This window comes from Anabrus simplex, chromosome 3 (assembly GCF_040414725.1).
Source record: "Anabrus simplex isolate iqAnaSimp1 chromosome 3, ASM4041472v1, whole genome shotgun sequence".
In the NCBI taxonomy this organism is placed as follows: Eukaryota; Metazoa; Arthropoda; class Insecta; order Orthoptera; family Tettigoniidae; genus Anabrus; species Anabrus simplex.
This window is the reverse complement of record NC_090267.1, coordinates 115,545,147-115,566,582: the sequence shown is the minus strand read 5'-3', so window position 1 is coordinate 115,566,582 and position 21,436 is coordinate 115,545,147. Positions and strand designations below refer to the sequence as shown.

Below are 21,436 nucleotides of genomic sequence, written 5' to 3'. Positions count from 1 at the left end.
CACCTAAAACAAGCTCCCGTTTTCTTTTTACTTCCCATGGCGTTCTTTTAGAAAACAATCAATAGCTACAGCACAGTCTTGAGAGGGATGTGTGGTTCTGCTACAAAACACGCACGCTATGTCTCTGTTGTTCTTATTTCCCTTATAACTGAAACATCCTCTACTGAAATTAAAGCAGCTGCTGGAGGTACTTCCCTCTTCTTAATCTTGATTGTATCGTCTTGCTTAACTCGATCTTCCCTCTCAGTAGCTTCAAAATAACCTTGCCTTAGTTTAAGTCGTTCTTTCCCTTCAACCTCAGTCTTCAAGAAGGCTAACAGTTCTGACAGTCAGGTTCCTTAGTAGACGTTTCTTTCGATACACGATCGACTACGAGAAATAAACATAGGACAGTCATTCCGCGCGTAGATATTGGCGATGAAAGTGGTAACCCATGGTACTAATGTTGCGTGAACAGAACTGGAGTTATAATATATCTTGTAGGTTTTCCCTTTGCAGCAGTTCTTTGTAGATTCCATCATCAATATGTTTTAACATCTCGTATCTTTCCACAAGTGAAGCATACCTGCTACGAATTTCCACGTGATCACAATCGGCAAGATTCAGTAGTTCTTTAAGCTTATGCACTTCGCGAGTAAACACGCCGCGAAGTACTCGTCGTTCGGTCATCGTTCATCTAATTTAACTTGATATGAAAATTTCCTGTAGTCCTGTCACGGTCGCCAAATGTTCTGTACAATAACAAATCATTTACTTTAACATAATCACAATTTTATTCATACAACTCAACACCATCTTCAAAACTACAACAAAGGAAACTACATAACAACATAGAACAAAAACTCTGTCTTTTCTCTGCTGGAAATCGACATGATATAACTTTCGTTCTCCACACTCCGTTATTGGCTAAATGAGACTGCAGAGCACGTAGAGTATGTTTGATTTATTCCACAACGCCATTGTGACACATTTTATCTACAGCGTCATTATGGCACATTTGATTATTTCTTCGTAGCAAAAGCGCCATTGCGTTAAATTTGGAATGCATTGAAGGAAGGACTAATTGTCGATAAATGGATATTCTGTGTTTCTGTCTTATATGATCTCTGTTTCCTTTCATGGCTACTTTGACTGAATATCCTGCGGTGCTACCTAGCAGAAAGCGAAGTATTATTCTATTCCGATGCTGAAGAGCGCACACACATAAACCCACCCACACAGTTTTCGATTTTCTTTTGTGAAATATGAAATGAGTTTTGTCCCTAGGAGACGACGCCCGAGAAGGCGTGCTGTTCTACGAAGCACTGCAGATGTCAGAGCTCGAACTGAGGTTCGAGTTAATAATTTCCGCAATATGAAAAAAAAAGTCCGTTGGCTCGGAACACCTTTTACAACGAAATCTCTATTGAATTATGCAGGGAAGGGTTATTAAATGAAATCTGTATACACTGCCAAGCACGACATTTCGCTGCTGAGATGGTAAACGGATATTTTAATTTATGTTGCCACATTGGCTTGGTTTATTTCCCACAACCTTAAGTAAACGACATACTTAAAGGCATGACGCAACATAATAATGAACCATATAAGGCAGTATAATAGTACGGTGTCCTTTGAATCCTTCTCTGCTAAGCAGGATTAGATTCTTATTGTTTTAAGATTCAGGGGATGATTCACAGATACATTTCAGATTTACAGCCTTCTGAAAATTGCCGAGCATTATACGGCCAGCTTTATGTGATGGATTCAAGTCTTGCGAACAGAATTCGTTGCGAAAATTCTATACATTTCTGCCTTAATCCAGAGACATTTGAAAGACTCTGCAACGGTTTGCTAAATAACCCATAGGCCTATGCTATATCATATCATAATGCTGGCAAAACAATGAAACAAGAAATAATTTCGCAGCTATTGCTGCGACAGGCCACTAGTACCGTAACAGTACAGTCGGCAAATCCCAGAGTTTTGATTTCCTTTCCTTGGATTGTGATTCTCTTTCCAAATTCCTCCTCGATTTCCTTTAATTACTTACTTTACTTACTTATCCGGCGCTACAGTCCTTGACGGACTTGGGCCTTGTCGATCACTCATGTCCTCCAGTCGTCTCTCGAAGCGGCCAGCCTTCTCCAGTTCCCTATTCCTAGTCTTCTCAAGTCCACCTCTACATCGTCCAGCAATCGTAATCTTGGTCATCCCACTGAGGGCTTCCCTCGGGCTTGGTAGCTAACACCTTCCTTGCCACTCGCTGTTCCTCCATTCGCTGCACATGTCCCAACCACCGTAATCTTCTAATCTTCATATCTGCAGTTATTGACGGATTCTTAGAGTTCATACAGCTCTTTGTTGGTCCTAATTCTCCAGCCACCCTTCTCGTATACCGTACTGCACCATACATCTTCCTCAACAATTTTCGTTCCCATGCATTCAAAGCATTTCTAATTTGTTGTGTAATTGTCCATGTTTCCGTTTCGTACATAACTACAGGTTTTATAATCGTTCTATACACTGTCAACTTCAGCTGCCTTGAGAAGTTTGACGATCGCAACAAATTATGGAAACTATAATAGCATATGTTGCCTTAATCTCTACTGGTACTACATTATCTTTCGTGACTATTCCTCCCAAATACATTACTTGAACTGATTCACTCTTTCAAACCCTTCAAACTGCTCTGTGTCTGTCCCTCCCCACCTGGTTTCATTTCTGCGGTTGATCATATATATTTTGTTTACTCCTTACGTATGACCAAGCCTAATGTAGCCGCTTCTCTTTCCAGAACTGTATCGTCTGCAAAGGCCATACTCTAGGACAGGGCCTCTCAGGGTGCATGCGCTGTGCAGTGCACGGGCGCAAGGTGCAGGAGACGACTTCACTAGGTTGAGCAGAGTGCAAACTCGTACTCCACTTCCCCTGCATCTGTCCCACCCGTTCGGCCTGTCTTCGCCTTCTCCACCTTCCCCGTTGATCCTCCCCTCACTGCGAAATGTTTATGTGCGGTGAGCGGAGACACTGTTGTATGGGACAATGTTACCAGTGTTAAAACACTTTTTTTTTTCAATTTGGTTTGAACAGACAATGTATCTTCTCTAGCTCTTCTTTTCCTTTATCTTTGCAATGATATCAGTTATGCCTGGAACAAGGGACCGGCTGACAGCAATTTGAGAGCCTTCTTTAAATTACAATCAGAAATAGGTCTACTCGCACGCCATGTAGTTTTCGTACAAGTCAAAGCAGGAAAAAATATTTTTCACATATGCATGTGGAACCAAATATAGGAAATAATCTTACCTGCTTCTCGATGCAGCTTAGGAAAATCTTCCTTCGACAAATTCTTGTAGAATTTGAGCTAAGCCTTTGTATTGGAAAATCTTTTTGATTAACTTATCACATAATTATTGTCCCACGGATTAAGCATTTGGTTTTATCGTCACGACTGACAAAGAAATACGAAAGTTCCCAGTTCGATTGAAATGGACTATCGGAAGTCTTTGTTTTCTTTGAAACAGGTTGCTCCATTATTATGTTGTTGTCTTGCGCGTATCTATTTCACTGATAAACAAGCCCTCTATTACCGAACACTTCGTCGCTCTCAGCGCACTACACCATCCGAGTCAAGCCGAGTTGAGCCGAGACGGAACGATGCACAGTGCACGGAGTCTCTGCGCCTCGATATGCACGCGTGAGATTTTGAGCGTTTGAGAGGCCCTGCTCTAGGACGTTCTGTTGAATATAGTGCCATCTGACTTGCTTGGCAGTTTGCGCATAATCGATTTCCTTTACGGCTCCGGTAAAGAAGTAGGGGACTGGAAATAATACAACCGTAATAATAATAATAATAATAATAATAATAATAATAATAATAATAATAATAATACAACATTGAAAATCACTCACATGTGTTGAGCACTCCATTTTGAATATTTTCAGGTCCCGAAATGTAGGATTTTTAGTGATTTTATGGGTAATATTGGTAATAATTACTCATAACGAAGTAGGAGGATGTATTTATCATAGCCATCTTTGTTTCCAGAGGTGTTATGGGATAGACTGGTCACTTTGACTTTAGAGCAAAGCATGGAGCTTACATCAGATGAGAAAAGCATGGAAGTTACAATGCAAATTATGAAAGTTACAAGTTTTGTTTATGTTATTGATATGAGACAATATATATTCCATAGGTTATGGTATGTTGTTGAGAAGAGCAATGAATTGGGGACAAGCAAAGGGGGTCTGGGGGCATAAACCCCCGGGTTAGAGCTGCGAACCGGCCTTAAGCCTCTAGATTCCATTGCAAGCACCATTGGTCTGGACTGGTTAGGGTAGGGCCTGGACTAGACCATTGGTCTGGACTGGTTAGGATAGGGGGTGGACAAGAGCATTGGTCTGGATATAGCAGTCATATGGGGACAAGCAAAGGGGGTCTGGGGGGGGGCGGGAATAAGCCCCCAGGTCAGAGCAACGAAGCGGCCTTAGGCCTCTAGATTGCACTGCAAACACCATTGGTCTAGACTGGTTAGGGTAAGGCCTGGACTAGACCATTAGTGTGGACTGATTAGGGTAGGGGCTGGACTAGACCATTGGTCTGGACTGGTTAGGATAGGGGCTGGATAGACCACTCATATGGGGACAAGCAGTCGAAACTGTACTGCATAAACATCGAGAAAGAGATGGGCCAAATTGCAGCCTTGCCTCACTCCTTTCTGGATTGTTTTTCGTAGCCCTAATTTTTGTACAGGTTGTAGATAATTCTTCTTTCTCGGAATCTGATCCCGATCACCTTCAGGATCTTAAATAGCTTGGTCCAGTCAACATTGACTGCCTTTTCTAGATCTACGAATGCCATGTACCGGTACGTGGGTTTGTCCTTCTAATTCTATCCCCTAAGATCAGACGTAAAGTCAGGATTGCTTCACGTGTTACCGCATTTCTTTTGAGTCCGAACTGATCTTCTCCCAACTCCGCTTCAATTTCTCTTTCCATTCTTCTGTAAATAAAACGTGTTAAAATTTTGCAAGCATGAGATACGTACTAAACTAATGGTGCGGTAGCTCTCACACTTGTCAGCACCCTTGGGAGTAGGTATAACAACATTCTGTCTAAAATTGGAGGGTACTTCTCGTGTATCATATATCTTACACACTAAATGGAATATCCTCGTCATGCTGGTTTCTCCTAAGGCAGTCAGTAGTTCTGAGGCTGCGCCATCAATTCCAGATGCCTTGTTCCTATTTGGGTCTCTAAAAGCTCTGTCGGATTCTGACCTCAAAACTGGGTATCCCATTTCATTAATACCAACAGCCTCTTCTTGTACTAGAACCTTATCATGTGCGGTACTTCTTTCCCTTGATACAGGTACGATTGTTGAATATATTCTTGGCATCTTTCTGCCTTCTTTCTCTAGAAGTGGTTTTTCATCTGAGCTCTTAATATTCATACACAATGATTTCCTTTTTCCAGATGTTTCCTTGATTTTCCTGTATGCAATATCTACCGTTCCAACGACCATACAACTTTCACCATCATTGCACTTTTCTTTCTGCCATTGTTCCTTAACTGTCCTGCACTTTCTGTCTACATCATTCTTTAATCGCCTGTATTCTTGTCTGCCCTCCTCAGTTTTTGCATTCGTGTATTGTCGCCGTTCGTCAATCAGGTCTAATCCTCCCGAGTTATCCACTGATTCATACTTGATCGTATCTTTCTTAATAACATTTCTTCAGCAGATCTAGGCTTACTGATCTTATTCTCGACGGCAGTCCAGTCGTCATGTACCGTGTTTCCTTCAGCCTTTTCTTTTAGTCCTTGTGTAACACATTACTTGAAACAATCCCTCACACACTTTTCTTTCAACCTGTATCTAGATCCCATCTTCTTGAATTCCTACTTTTCTTCAATTTCTTCAACTTTGCATGACATTTTATGACTACCAAGTTGTGATCAGAGTACACGTCTGCTCCTGGGGAGATCTTGAAATCCAACATCTGGTTTCTGAATACCGGTATCTGCCTAATCATAATGATACCTTACAGTGTATCCAGGTATCACAAAACACCAATAATACGATGACATTGAGATTTCAGTCACACGGAAACTGACACAAGAAAACTTAAGGTAGCCTACAGTGGTGAGTATGACTTACATTAGTGGTTTAAATTGGCGGTCAGTTTTGAAACGAAACAGTCCGTTATAGGACAAGTGGTGTATGTCTCTTCAATATTCTGCTTATCTAGATATACGGTACTTAAGTTATCTGCCTAATAAAATAATGAAATGGCAGATTTACCAGCCGTACAAACAATCTAGTCGGACATATTAGGTCCAGTTACTTTCACAATATGGAATTTGCAATCTAACATATGTAATTATCTCAAAATTAAACTTCTTGATAGCATCATTTTTACTTCTACCCACCCACTTATTTATGAGAAATAATATCGAAGAAAATAAGCAAATGTCATATATCTTGCAGAATAAAGAGCCTTTCGTGGACGACTCCTTTCCTCCAGCACCTAAGTCTCTGTACTATAATCCTGCAGAGACTAAAGACAACCATGTGGTCCAGTGGTTACGACCTCATGAAATTGTCATGGAAAGCGAGTGTAAGCTGAAGTGGGCAGTGTTTCGCACGCCTTTACCATCTGACATTTCACAGGGTAAGTGACCTTTTGCTGGCTTACTGTACTTCAATTTATTTATTTTTTACCAAACTTTTGACCTCTTCTTGAACTTGAATATGTGTGTAGTACTGGTAATGATAACTTCGCAGCACTTATTAAAAGCAAATCGGTCTGTTATATAGGCAATAAATAGACTAATTCAATTGATCCTAGTTTGAGATCTGTAACACAACTATAACTTTTATTTTCATATGAAAAGGGATGAATGTAATACATTTTACATATACAAGTTTACATAGATATTTTAAAATTACACATGGTTTTTTTTCTTGTCACTGTGCCCTCTGTAACATAACAAGTTTGATGTGATCAGCATGATATTTATTATTACTTTAGTGCATTAGGATTATGCATGTGTGACCTTCGCGTGACCATTTGAGTGTGCTAACAGAAGTGAAGTTGGTAAAATGAAATGTATACTTTTCCCAGTACGCAACAGTAGGCAGGCAGACGGAGAAGCAAGTCTCAAACTAAAATTAAAAATGTGTTGTCCAGTATTTGAGGATTCAGAGTTTAGAGACGATCTGGGTCTGCGCTTTAGGACACAATCACAAAATTATTCTCCTAAGAATATTTCGTTCATAAAAATAATTATAATGCTCAGAAAATAAAAAAATGCAAAATTCCAGGGGAATATCTCGCGTTCCGGCGGATGAGAAACGCTGAACTGGGCAGCCATGGATCCCGGCTGATTCTGGCATTGATTCCTCAAATTTGTGCCTGGTTCCTGTCCCCTGTTTTTCCTGTCTGACTCCTGTGGCAAACTCTTGTTTTCTTACGTTTGTATGTTTTCAAGGCCTAAAGAATTTAATGTTTATATCTTTCATGTTTTTGTTTCATCTTTTTGTTTGAAGGCCCCTAGTTCCTTGATTAAGATTTCTCCTGTTCAGCATCATTCATTCCATGTCTTCCAGAGTGAAAAAATAAATAAATGAAATGGCACATGGCTTTTAGTGCCGGGAGGTGTCCGAGGACTTCGGTTCGCCAGGTGCGGGTCTTTTGATTTGACGGCCGTAGTTGACCTGCGTGTCGTGATGAGGATGAAATTATGAAGACGTCACATATACCCAGTCCCCTTGCCAGGGGAATTAATCAATTATGGTTAAAATTCCCGACCCTGCCGGGAATTGAACCCGGGACCCCTGTGACCAAAGGCCAGTACGCTAACAATTTAGCCATGGAGCCGGACCTCCAAAGTTATTACCGTGTACTTGTTTTCCCTATGATTATTATGAAATGGCCGGGAGTGTCCGAGGACAAGTTCGGCTCGCCAGATGCAGGCTTTTTGATTTAACTCCCGTAGGTGACCTGCGCGCCGTGGTGAGGATGAAATGATGATGAAGACGACACATACTCCCAGTCCCCGTGCCAGTAGAGTTAACCAATTATGGTTAAAATTCCCAACCCTGCCGGGAATCGAACCCGGGTCCCCTGTGACCAAAGCCCAGCACGCTAACCGTAGAGATGCTGATGATTTTTGGTGCTTTTAACCCTTGAAAATATCAATCACCTTTAGCACTTCCACCTCCCGTACTGTACTTAAAACTCGACGACGACGACGACGACCTTTGCCATACTCAGAAAAATGTAACAATCAACTGAACAGGCGTCGAGGAATATTTTAAACGAGATAGAATCACTTTCGGATAGAAACTTGCGGTCAAACTTGATGACAGTCATGTTGAGTGACTTACGTCACCAGCAAGCATTATCCGTCAGCAGGAGTGGATCATTTTAGTTTTTGAGATGTAACTTCTGTGCAACAAGTAGGGGTGTTTTTTGAGGGTTCATGTTACATTGCAGCGATAATTTAGCCGTCGTCCACACATTCGAAGTATCTCTGATGACTGATCCAAAATGAAAGTTGTTCATATTCTATCTCGACACCTGTTCAGTTGATTGCTACATTTTTCTGAGTATGACAAAGACCATATAAAAATTAGGCTCGAATGATTTTGTTCGTTCTTTCACTTTCATCTCCCTCAATTCGTGGCAATTAGTCCGGTTCCTCAGTGTACTGGCCTTTGGTTCGATTCGCGGCTGACCCTGAGGTTTTAACTGCTTATGCTTAATTCCTCTGCCTCGTCACTTGTGTTTGTTTTCGTTTTATTACACTTCTTCATTTACATACAGCACGCCACAGAAATACGCAGTAGGCCTAGTGAATACACCTCTCTGCATGGGGTTGGCATCCGGAAGAGCATTCACCGAGTGAATGGCTGTGCGGTTTGCATCACGTAGCTTTCAGATGATAACTATCAGCAAAGACAGTAATGAATCAGTTAAGAGCCGACCTGAGTATTATAACTCAGATTGTATAGCCTTCTGGGCGTAAGTTGGCGGATTCGATCCCGACCCAGTCCGGTGGTATTTGGTGCTCAAATACGTCCGCATATAAATGAACTACATTCCGGTACCTCGGCGTGTCCAAAAGCCGTAAAAGTAGTTAGTGGGACGTACAAAAAATAACATGGATAAAGATGGATAAATTTGTCCAACTCCTTGGCGGAATGGTCAGCATTGAGACCTTCGGTTTAGAAAATCCCGGGTTCGATTCCCGGCCGAATTGAGGATTTTAATCGTGTGTGATTAATTCTTCTAGCTCGGGGACTGGTTGTTTGTTTCGTCTCAACGTACACACCACCAACAACCACCACAGTAACATGCAATAGTGATTACATCCCTCCACATAAGATTGGCGTCAAAAAGGGCGTACAGCCGTAAAACAGGGCCAAATCCAAATCCACAAGGTGTGGAGAAAACAGAAGAAGCAGAATGGGAAGAAGAAAAATGTGGTTGAAGTAAGAACACACTGAAGTTAAAAGTACATGAAATATTCTGGACAATTGCTCATATTCTATTCTTCTTCAACTGATAATAAAAATGGAAATCCTCAGGCTGTTTCTAGTCATTCGACTGGTTCAGGAATGGAATGAATTAAGCCCACATCTAGTGGCGAGGATAGGAATTGTGCTGGCTGGTACTCCTCTGGAGCAATGATAATGACTGGCAGATTAAATGAAATGATATTGGAGAGTGTTGTTGGAATGAAAAATGAAAGGGAAAACCAGAGTATCGAGCACAAATCTCATGTGGAGTGACCGGGATTTGAACCACAGAACCCAGCAGTGAGAGGGTGGCACTCTACCGCTTGAGCCACGGAGGGTCTTAACTGGTAATACACACACTACAAGTACTTGTCCCAGTTTTGTGTGTTTTACTTCTACGTTCTTGCTTGTTATTATAATTTGCTCTTTTCCTTGTTTGTAACATGCATGGTGGTTAAGTTGCTTTCTTTCTCTTATACTATCACTTAGGGATTATTCCATTGTCTACTAATTCTTGCCACTTCATGCTGGCTGTAATGTTTTGTACAATTTGCTTAAAGTAACACCGACACAGATAAGTCTTATGGCGACAATAGGATAGGAAAGGATTAGGAGTGAGAAGGAAGCAACCGTGGTTTTAATTATAAAGTGCAGCCCCAGCATTTGCCTGGTGTGAAAATATATAAATAATAATAATTTCGTGTGGCTATTTCTAGGCTGAGTGCAGCCCTTGTAAGGCAGACCCTCCGATGAGGGTGGGCGGCATCTGCCATGTGTAGGTAACTGCATGTTAATGTGGTGGAGGATAGTGTTATGTGTGGTGTGTGAGTTGCAGGGATGTTGGGGACAGCATAAACATCCAGCCCCTGGGCCATTGGAATTAACCAATGAAGGTTAAAATCCCCAACCCGGCCGGGAATCAAACCCGGAACCCACTAAACCGAAGGTCAGTACGCTGACCATTCAGCCAACAAGTCGGACGGTGTGAAAATGGGAAACCATGGCTATAATGTACGAAATTACTTACTTCTGCTGTGATTCAGAATGAGATGGATTAAATATAGAAGAAAGTGTTGGCTATTACTTCATGACAAAAGTTTAATTTGTTTTTTGTTTTTTTTTATTCCTTTTTTTTTTTTTTTTTTTTTTTACAGGTGTGTTTTAGTGTAATATTTGAATTATATGTTCAACAGACTGAAAGCTTTTAAGTTACATTTGAAAGTTTTGACAGTCAAAATTTCCAGGGTCTCCTGTATGGACTGACTTTTGGTTCAACCAGGTCTCTGAATCTTTGCATAACCATTATGAAGTCTATTTCAATTTGATACCTTTAACACTTGACCTGTTGCTTGAGTTACACAGTTTTCCTACATATTTCTACAGTAGTATGACATTGTTTGATTCTTAATGTTTCACTTTATTGCTTACAGATGCCACTTGGTAACATTTCATCTCTGATCCTGGAGTTTAAGTCACAAATATTTATACACTTAAATTACTATTGTAAAAAATGAATTAATAACTACTAAATATTAATAAGAAATAGTGGGGGATAGCAAGCTTATCTTTTATTGGGAGGTGCCAGGTTTGATTCCCAGACAGGTCAGGGATTGTTACCTGTATCTGAGAGTTGGTTTGAAGTCCACTCAGCCTATATGAGAACAATTGAGGAGCTATCCGACAATCAGATAGCGACCTTAGTCTAGAAAAGTTAAACAAGAGGACTCATCATGCTGATCATGTTGCTTCATAATCTGTAGGCCTTTGAGCTGAGCAGTAGTTGCTTAGTAGTCCAAAGGTCATCAGAGCTGTAGCACCATGGAGTTTGCTTTGATTTGATTTGGTTTGGTTTAATATGAAATATTTCAGATTGTTATATGCAGAAAATGACAATATAGGTTAGTGCAGCTGTCTAACTTACAGCACATGCAATCACAGAAGAGAAAATTCCACTTCCTTTGCATGTTTATTTCTGAAAAATAGCTTTTGAGTCTTTGTGTATATCACGTATAGAATTATTGATTTGCTAACTCAACAGAGCTCAAAATTTTTGTTTTACTACATTGATAGTTATTTGTTGAATTTGTTCCTTATAGAAATATGAATATTGACTTACAGGAGTACTTGGGAACTGCTGGCTTCTCAGTGCTCTGGCTGTCTTGGCTGAGAGGGAAGACCTAGTCAAGAAGGTGATGGTGATGAGAGAATTCTGCAATCAGGGCGCATACCAGGTGCGATTGTGTAAGGATGGCAAGTGGACCACCGTATTAGTGGATGATCTCTTACCTTGTGATAAGCGTGGACATCTTGTCTATTCTCAGGTATGAGCATAATTAAATTCCAGTTCTTAAAATATGAAAGACACTGAATTCAACTGATTATACAATTTTAAAAATTCACAAGATGCTAATTCGTAAAGAGAAACATATTAAGAATTAAAAGCAAGTCATTAATCTTTTCTGAAGGTGTTAACTATCTTAGTTTTTTACAAAGTGGTATAAAATTTACCAATAGCTTAATACAATCTATCTATATAAATAAAATTGTTCGTGTCTGTTTGTTTGTCTGTCCGTTTGTTCCACCATCACGTCGAAACGGCTGGATAGATCTCAACCAAACTTCATATTTAGAGTATACTCCTCCCGGGGAAGGTTTCGATATGCATATCATTTTAAAATCTTTGAATACACGGGGGGTTTATAGGAAAACCAGAATGGTTTTTCCACCATCACGTCGAAACGGCTGGATAGATCTCAACCAAATTTCATATTTAGAGTATACTCATCCCGGGGAAGGTTTCGATATGCATATCATTTTAAAATCTTTGAATAGACGGGGGTTTATAGGAAAACCAGAATGGTTTTTCCACCATCACGTCGAAACGGCTCGATAGATCTCAACTAAACTTCATATTTAGAGTATACTCATCCCGGGGAAGGTTTCAATATGCATATCATTTTAAAATCTTTGAATAGACGGGAGGTTTATAGGAAAACCAGAATGGTTTTCCTCCATTTTCTCTTATACTATTGATTTTCTGTAAGCTTCGTTTACCGTACGTTAAACGTCTCTTCATTATGAACAACTTTCGTTATGTTCATAATTTACCTTACTCTTTACATGACGGAGAAATTTACAATTTTCTGCTGGTACCATGCTCTGCATTGAGTGACCGTCAGACCGACACCCCCCTGTGGGTGGGGGCGGTAGAATAACACCCACGGTATCCCCTGCCTGTCGTAAGAGGCGACTAAAAGGGGCCCAGGGGCTCTGAACTTTGGAGCGTGGGTTGGCGACCACGGGGCCCTCAGCTGAGTCCTGGCATTGCTTCCACTTACTTGTGCCAGGCTCCTCACTTTCATCTATCCTATCCGATCTCTCTTGGTGAACTCTTGTTCTTTTCCGACCCCGACGCTATTAGGTTTGCGAGGGCTAGGGAGTCTTTCATTTTCACGCCCTTCGTGGCCCTTGTCTTCCTTTGGCCGATACCTTCATTTTTCGAAGTGTCGGACCCCTTCCATTTTTCCCTCTGATTAGTGTTATATAGAGGATGGTTGCCTAGTTGTACTTCCTCTTAAAACAATAATCACCACCACCACATCAGACCGACAACGAACCTACAGGTTACCATGGCAACGTCTCTGACTGCATGCCAGCAGGGAAGTAACGTATTGCCATTTTCCTCATCATGCTTTTAAATTCGTGGTTGTTCCTTAGGTAGAAGGCAAGAGAGGCGTCAATCGGCCTATCTGCGGGATATTGGCGGAATATCGTTGGATGTTATAACCGCCTTCGAATAGATTAAGTAATAACACCATTAGTCATCTTCTTATTATTTGTTTACCTAGGAATCAATGGACCTAAATTTCTCCTCTGTTACCGCTTTATTATATCCATAACTCACACTAGCATAATTTATTGAGGGGCATTTGATTTTCCAATACATTAACTTGGCATTTACATATTTGTCGTTATCCGGCTGTCCTCAGTTATAATCCATTTTCTATTACTTTCAACTTTCTTAACTGTATTATTTTCTTCCTTAATTACGCCGAATGTACGCGAGTGCTACAAACTACTGGATGTATTTCCACCAATACTCATATTTAGAATACACCCCTCCTTGATAGGTTTTAGGGCAAATATTGTTTCTAAATACCTGAACTGACTGGGGGTTTATACGAAACCGAAACAGTGATTTTGCACTTCCACAAAATATACACAACCAACGTTAATTTAAATCTACCTGCCTTGGTAGAAATTAATTTCTAAACCTTTTTTCTCATGTGCATCATTTCGATACGAGGATTAATAAGGGAGATATCATTAACGGACCGTTTTTTTGTGCAAGTCCCATCGGACTTAACTCACGAGCGGGTGCGTGTAAAGCGTATTCCTTACAACTTGAAAACTACTGAAGACATTCGAACCAAAATTCATATTTAGCATCCACCTGTCCAAAGGTAGGTTTTAAACGTAAATAACATTTCATGTTCCGGAATGGACTGGCGGTTTATAGGGAACCGAAATGGTGATTTTACTCTTCCACAATATATACAGAACAAGACCAACCTGACTGGAAATCGACCAAACGTGATGGAATTCCACCTCTAAACCTTTTTTTCATGTGCATTTTTTCGTCAGGAGGATTAATAAGGGAGATATCATGAATGGTCAGTTTTGCAGGTTAAGTCCAGCGGACATAGCCAAAAAGGTGTTTTACATGGAGCAGATTCCTTATCTATATAAATCAAATCGTAACGACTGTGTGCCTCTACACTGACTATTTTGGCGAAATTTTCGTACAGCTTTCCGTTTAAGGGGTAATAATGACCATCTGCATAATTTTTGGTTTAGTTTCCTGAAAGTCCTAATTTTTACCCGCCTCGCCCAAAATCCAGATTGCGGCATAATCTGCCAGAAGAAAAAGAAGATAATTGAAATTTGACAAAATTATACGTTTTAGCCTGTAACGAACGGAAAATATCCAAGAACATTAAATTTTTCACTTTTTATCCCCGAAGAATATCGAAATATGCAGGCAATTTTAATGATGGTGCAGACCTTCGGAAATTCCTATCACATAACAGAGTGCACAATCTCCGTTCAATTTGGAATGATCTACAACCTTGGTCATATGACTTTTTGCCGTATCTGTATCCCTTTTACGTTTGATTTTTCTCTATTAATCGATGTTAAGTCAATTTGGAATTTTCACATGCATAATTCATACCTTCGATTACTTATATGAAATACAGAATCATCAAACTCTTCACGAAAATTGGCCCACCCAGTAGCCATATATGAGTCAAATGCTATGTATGTAGCTGTCACATAATTATCCGAAAAGTAATGTAATGTGAGATAATCTTACAAGAACGTTACCCCGTTCCACGTTTCTAACTCAATCTGACCCAAGAATAGATGACATATCATAGGACCAGCCATTTAGGCCACTAAATCCGGCGTGTCTTATGGTATAATCCTTTGTCGATATGACGTACGTTTAGTAGCAGTTAATCTGTAAATGAAGGTCTTCAATATTGTAAACACGCATATACTTTCGTATGTCGATCTATATATATTCACTGATGTCGATTTGTAGCGATCGAGAAAGGGTGGGTCTGCTATTGTAATCAGTACTCCCCACACCGACTTTGACTGGCAGTATGAAAGGGTTCCTTCTCCAACTCCTGTGTAACTGTCATTAGTAAGGAAGGTCTACAATTGTAATGAATAGTTCACTTCTCGATTTGACTTGCAGAAGGCAAGTGAGCATGCAGTTTTGTTTAAAACTCCCCTACCCGATTGTGTTTGGCAGTAGGCAAGGGTGCCAGCCATTATAAAGAAATGTCCTCATCTAAAATGTGACTGGCATTAGGCATAGTGGCCTGCTATTTTGATGGAAACTCACCAACTTGGTGTGACTGGCAGTAAGCTGGCTGGAAGTAGGAAAATGGGCCTGGCATTATAATGATAACTGCACAACTCAATTTCGAGTGATAGTAGGGTAATTGCCTACCATTATAATAGAAACTCCTCAACTGTAATCTGTCTGGAAGTAGGAAAGGGGGGCTGCCATTTTAACGAAAACTCCCCAAATCGATTCTGTCCGCATAGTAGGCAATGGGGCCTGCAATTATAATGTAAACTTCCCAACTCGATTGTGAATGGCAGTAGGCAAGTGAGCCTGCCGTTATATCACAAATCCATAACAAACACTTTACATTGGAAACAACGTACGGGGACCTCCCCATGCTCTCTCTCGGATAACGCTAAGAGACATGCAATTTTAAAACAATCGTATTTACTACATGCACACTATTTACTTCGATATTCGAATACAATGTAGAATACCGTAGCGAAGCACGGGTACATTCGCTAGTCAATAATAATAGTATCTGAAAATATCATATTAAATTAAAAGGTAGGAATACGAGTAGAAATCAGAACCAGTGTGTAACTTTAAAGGTTTTCAGTCTATCGTATACTATTTATAACACCTATAACATTATAATGTAAAGTACCTGGAAAAAAACACTATTGAACAAAGAACGATATGTCTCATTCTTGAAAGAACACCATCACATTCTATCAAATCAAACTTAAAAAAAAAAAAAAATGATGATTGTTGAGAAATGTAGAAACTTTTCCAGTATGTTTAAATTCTGTTCACATTCTTTAGTACTTGAAAGTTAGAACTTACCCTTTGTTGGACTAGCAATGGGGAGAGGACATAGTTCTGGAGCACTTTATTAAGAAAAGTTCTAACTGTCAAGTGTTAAAGGTTATAAACAGAATTTAAACATAAATGTTTCTACATTTCTAACCAATTTTCATCGATTTAAAGAAAAATGTATTTGACTTTTTTTTTTGAAGAGAACATGTCATTCTTTATTAAGTAGTGTGTTGTTTTACAGGTATGTTATAATGTTATATGTGTTATAATTAGTCTTAGACAGACTGAAAGGCTTTAAAGGTACCTTAATTGAGTAGACACTGGAAAGAACAGCTTCCTTCTTAACAAAGGAACCAGTGTGGTTTTACACCTAATATGCCAACAAGTGATGTGATACAGACTCTGTGGATCTTGATTGAAAAACAGTGTGACCTATGGAAAGAACTCCATATGGTATTCATTTATCTGGATCATGTTCCTAGAGATACTGTATGGGCAGCACTATGGCATCAAAAAGTCCCCTGAGGTGTATGTGGAGACAATCCATGATATATACTTGTGTCCATCTATGAAGGTGAAAACCACTGCAGGTGTTTCAGACAGTTCCCATGTTGATGTCAGTGTATATCAGGGGTCAGCAGCACCCAGCCCAGAATTGTTCATCATCATCAGCTACCTGACAGAGCAGATGATGACAGATCTGTCATGGACCCTACTTTATGCAAACGATATTGTTTTGGTTGGTGAGTCATGTGAGGAGGTTGAGGCAATCTTGGAATGATGGCGAGCAATGCTAGAGGCAAATGAATTCAGAATAAGTCTCAAGAAGACAGAGTACATGTTCTTCAACTTTGTGCATCTTGGGCAAGCGGGCCCACACAACAAGGTCTTCCTTGCTGGAGACCCAGTCGTGATGACCGATGTGTTCAAGTACCTTGGATCAGTCATCATAACTTATGGTAGTGTTGATGCAGATATCAAGCACTGCATCCATATTGGTTAGACAAAATGGTGGTATCTTACCGGTGTTCTGTGTTATAAGTGGATGCCAGTCAAATTGAAGGGCAAAATGTACAAAACCACTGTCCAGCTTGCTCTCTTGTACGGCTCCGAATGTTGGACTAAACAGAAGCAGCATGACCAGTGAATGATTGTCATAGAGATGCAGATGCTGCGACTGTTAGTGGTCATCGCTGTGCACGACAAAGTGCACAATGAGCATGTGTGAGGATCTTGTAAAGTTGTGCCCATCAGCAACAAGATAGAGGAAAAACAGCTCTGCTAGTAAGGCCATGTCAGAAGACGTTATGAACACCATCTAGTACAGAAAGATCTCGCTGTCGAAGAGCCGAAGAGAGGTACAGGGCATCCTAAAGCAACACGGAAAGGAACTGCTGAGGCGGCCTTGAAGGAAAAGTGAAGTACCGGTAGATCTAGTGCAAGAATGTCGGATGTACTCTCTCAGAGTCACACAAGCTGAACCTGAGTGAGCTTGCGAGTGCCCATTTTATGGGTACATACATGGCCTGGAAGGAAGAATATGAATGTGAGTAGGAATACACAATAGTGTAGCGCAGCATAGCCACCCAAAGTTAACCATGCTCTAGCTACCAGTTATACTGTAGCTAGGCATATCCAATCAAAGTTAACTATGCTCTCGCTGGCAATATATTTTAACGTACAGCAGATCAAGAGAGGTGGAATGCGTGGAAAGGACCCAACCAAAGGACAAGGACAGAGGGTGGGTGCAGTTTTACGATAGACTCGAAGGAACATAACTCTACTGAAAATAACAATGAACAACATATCAGTTAAAATAAACAATAATTTAATAAAATTTAATGGTGGGTGGTGAGATAATACTAGTATTAGGAAAATCTTTCCGGAGTTTATTTGCGTGAAGATTTTAAGTTGAAGAACAACCATATGTAGCTATGGGAAAGGCTAATGCCTTAATAATTCTGACTTCAGTATGCAAGGGTATATCTGAGCACTTGAAAATCTTATCCAGGCCTTTGTATGCTGCTCTTCTAAGGGCAAGTCTTTGGTGAATTTCTGAACTGTTTGAGCCACTTCTACTGATGGTTGATCACAAAAACAGATTACTTGATTACTTCATTACTTCTTTGATTACTTCATTATTTATCATAACGTATGATGGTAAACCTGTTGTCATGATTTCGGTCGTGTTGATATTCAGGTACAGGCCAATGTTTTCGCTCTGTTCTCTAACTTTCATCATGATTTCCTGTACGCCTTCCTTACTTTCAGCAACCAAAGTAGTGTCATCTGCATATCTCAAGTTGTTTATATTCAATCCACTATTCTTAAAAACCATGAGACCGGGCGAGTTGGCCGTGCGCGTAGAGGCGCGCAGCTGTGAGCTTGCATCCGGGAGATAGTAGGTTCGAATCCCACTATCGGCAGCCCTGAAGATGGTTTTCCGTGGTTTCCCATTTTCACACCAGGCAAATGCTGGGGCTGTACCTTAATTAAGGCCACGGCCGCTTCCTTCCAACTCCTAGGCCTTTCCTATCCCATCGTCACCATAAGACCTATCTCTGTCAGTGCAACGTAAAGCCCATAGCAAAAAAAGAAAAACCATGAGGTGACTCATTCAATCCAGATTTCCTCATGATGTAGTCAGCATACAGATTGAACAAGTAAGGTGAAAGTATACATCCTTGTCTTACGCCTTTGCTAATGGGGAACCATTCTGTTTCACCATGCTCGGTACCTTAATTCATTAATAATTATAATAATAAATATTATACTGTTAGTTATCACTTACTCTCTGAAAATAATAAAAAAACTCCCAGTGAAGACTGTAGTGTCTGGGAAAAATCTAGGTAAATATTCAATTTACTCAAATTGAAAAATGTAGAAAATACTGCATTCAGTAAACAAAAAACAGAATTTTGCAATGATACCATGTATGATTTTATTTGTAAGATTTAGGACTAATATTTACTTTCTTTGAAACTTCAAATTAAATTCATTTATATAAAGCTATTTTAAAAATGCACAGAAATTATAAAACTGTGTGGAACTTGGCTAATAATTACAAACAAAATAGGTGCAGTGAGTATGGTATGAGAATTAGCCTCTCGAAGACTAAATTGGTGTCAGTAGGTAAGAAATTCAACATAATTAAATGTCAGATTGGTGATAAAAAGCTCGAACAGGTAGAAAATGTTAAGTATTTAGGTTGTGTGTTCTCCCAGGATGGTAGTATAGTAAGTGAGAATGAATCAAGGGGTAGTAAAGCTAATGCAGTGAGCTCACAGTTGCGATCAACAGTATTCTGTAAGAAGGAAGTCAGCTCCCAGACGAAACTGTCTTTACGGTCTGTTTTCAGACCAGCTTTGCTTTACGGGAGTGAAAGCTGGGTGGACTCAGGATATCTTATTCATAAGTTAGAAGTAACACACATGAAAATAGCGAGAATGATTGCTGGTACAAACAGGTGGGAAGAATGGCAGGAGGGTACTCAGAACAGGGGGGAGATAAAGGCTAAGTTAGGAATGAACTCGATGGATGAAGCTGTATGCATAAACCGGCTTCGGTGGTGGGGTCATGTGAGACGAATGGAGGAGGATAGGTTACCTAGGAGAATAATGGACTCTGTTATGGAGGGTAAGAGGAGTAGAGGGAGACCAATACGACCATGGTTAAACTCAATTTATAACGATTTGAAGATAAGAGGTATAGAACTAAATGAGGCCACAGCACTAGTTGCAAATAGAGGATTTCAGCGACGTTTAATAAATTCAGAGGCTTGCAGACTGAACGCTGAAAGGCATAACGGTCTATAATGATAATATATGTGTGTGTGTTTTTTACAACAGCCTGGAACTGGAAACTTACTTGAAAAATTCACTCGTTGCGGTTGTTGGATCAATGGGACGGATGGTGCTGTTTTCCAAAGCGTAGTCACTCAAACTGAAGATCAGCCTCTACATGAGTTCTGTTTCTGAACTTCGTTTTCACATGTGTGAGAGCAGAAAAGGTACACTCACACAGGTATGTTGTCATGAAAGGCACTAAACTCAGTATTTCTTCTCTAGGAATCATCAGGTATAGGGGATGTCATGGACCCAAAAGTCGATCAGAGACGTTGAGTTGTGATACATTCATGGAACTTCCTAGAGCTAATCATGCCACTCCACCCATATCATACTGCAATTTATTTTTCATTCTCTCTCTGCCAAGATTCAGTTAGTTGATTTTGCTCAATGGAGGGAAGTTCATATTCAGTTTCAAAGAAGGGATTTCTGATCCACTAAATTTTCTCAACCAGAGCCAGAAAATATGGTCCAAGTGTGGATACTAGCAATTCCAAGTGTCTCACAGTTAAAACTCTTACACTGACTTGTAGTATTTCTTCTTTCGCCGTTGTTGACTTGTACCATTTATCGGCCAAGTTAAGAGTTACATATACTGTATGTAAGTTATACAACACTGAAGACATAGTTCCAAAATTTAGTAAATTTTCTATGAATTGTGTGTGTACAATAAAATTTCACTTTTCAAACACAACTTCATTATTATTGTACACCCCTTGGATTATCACCGCGGCCCCCCAGGGGTCCGCAGACCACAGTTTGGGACTGTGTGTTCTTTTTTTTTGCTACGGGCTTTACGTCGCACCGACACAGATAGGTCTTATGGCGACGATGGGATAGGAAAGGCCTAGGAGTTGGAAGGAAGCGGCCGTGGCCTTAATTAAGGTACAGCCCCAGCATTTGCCTGGTGTGAAAATGGGAAACCACTGTGTGTTCTAATTTGTTAATGTTTAGCTTCAGTCCATGTGCAAAAACTGTATTTTTAAAATCTGGCTCATACTAAACTATCTTAAAGTGTATATCATAGTATCATATCCAACACCACTTACAAAACTGAATTTTAAAATAGGCCTACTGCTTACTAATTTAAAAAAAAGAAAGATATCGTCTACAAAGTACAACATTATTTATATAGTTGGATCTATATGTGCATGTTGTGATGTAAGTATGAATTACAGTATAGTGAAACACAAATCCAACATCATTGTTATCATGATACCATTTAATGTGCCATATAATGGTAATTCTTGCTGGTAATATGTCAGATTTCGAATAGCTGTCTGATGAAAATGAATTGTACTCTAACTGTAGAAAAATAAAAAAAGAATATACTGTACTGTATATGAACTGTAGTGTGATAAAGCAATGGGAGAAGGTAAAATTGTCCCACAAACAGTGAATAAGAGT

The 21,436-nt window shown here is 39.9% G+C and overlaps 1 protein-coding gene across 1 annotated transcript in view; it reads left to right on the top strand.

Annotated features, from left to right (window-relative positions):
* The window catches only part of LOC136866679 (calpain-D), a 137,578-nt gene that overhangs the window by 18,002 nt on the left and 98,140 nt on the right, over positions 1–21,436 (top strand). The window contains exons 3-4 of the mRNA XM_067143793.2: positions 6,470–6,653; positions 11,624–11,826. Of these exons, the coding sequence (XP_066999894.2) occupies positions 6,470–6,653; positions 11,624–11,826 (387 nt within the window). The remainder of the gene's footprint in view (positions 1–6,469; positions 6,654–11,623; positions 11,827–21,436) is intronic.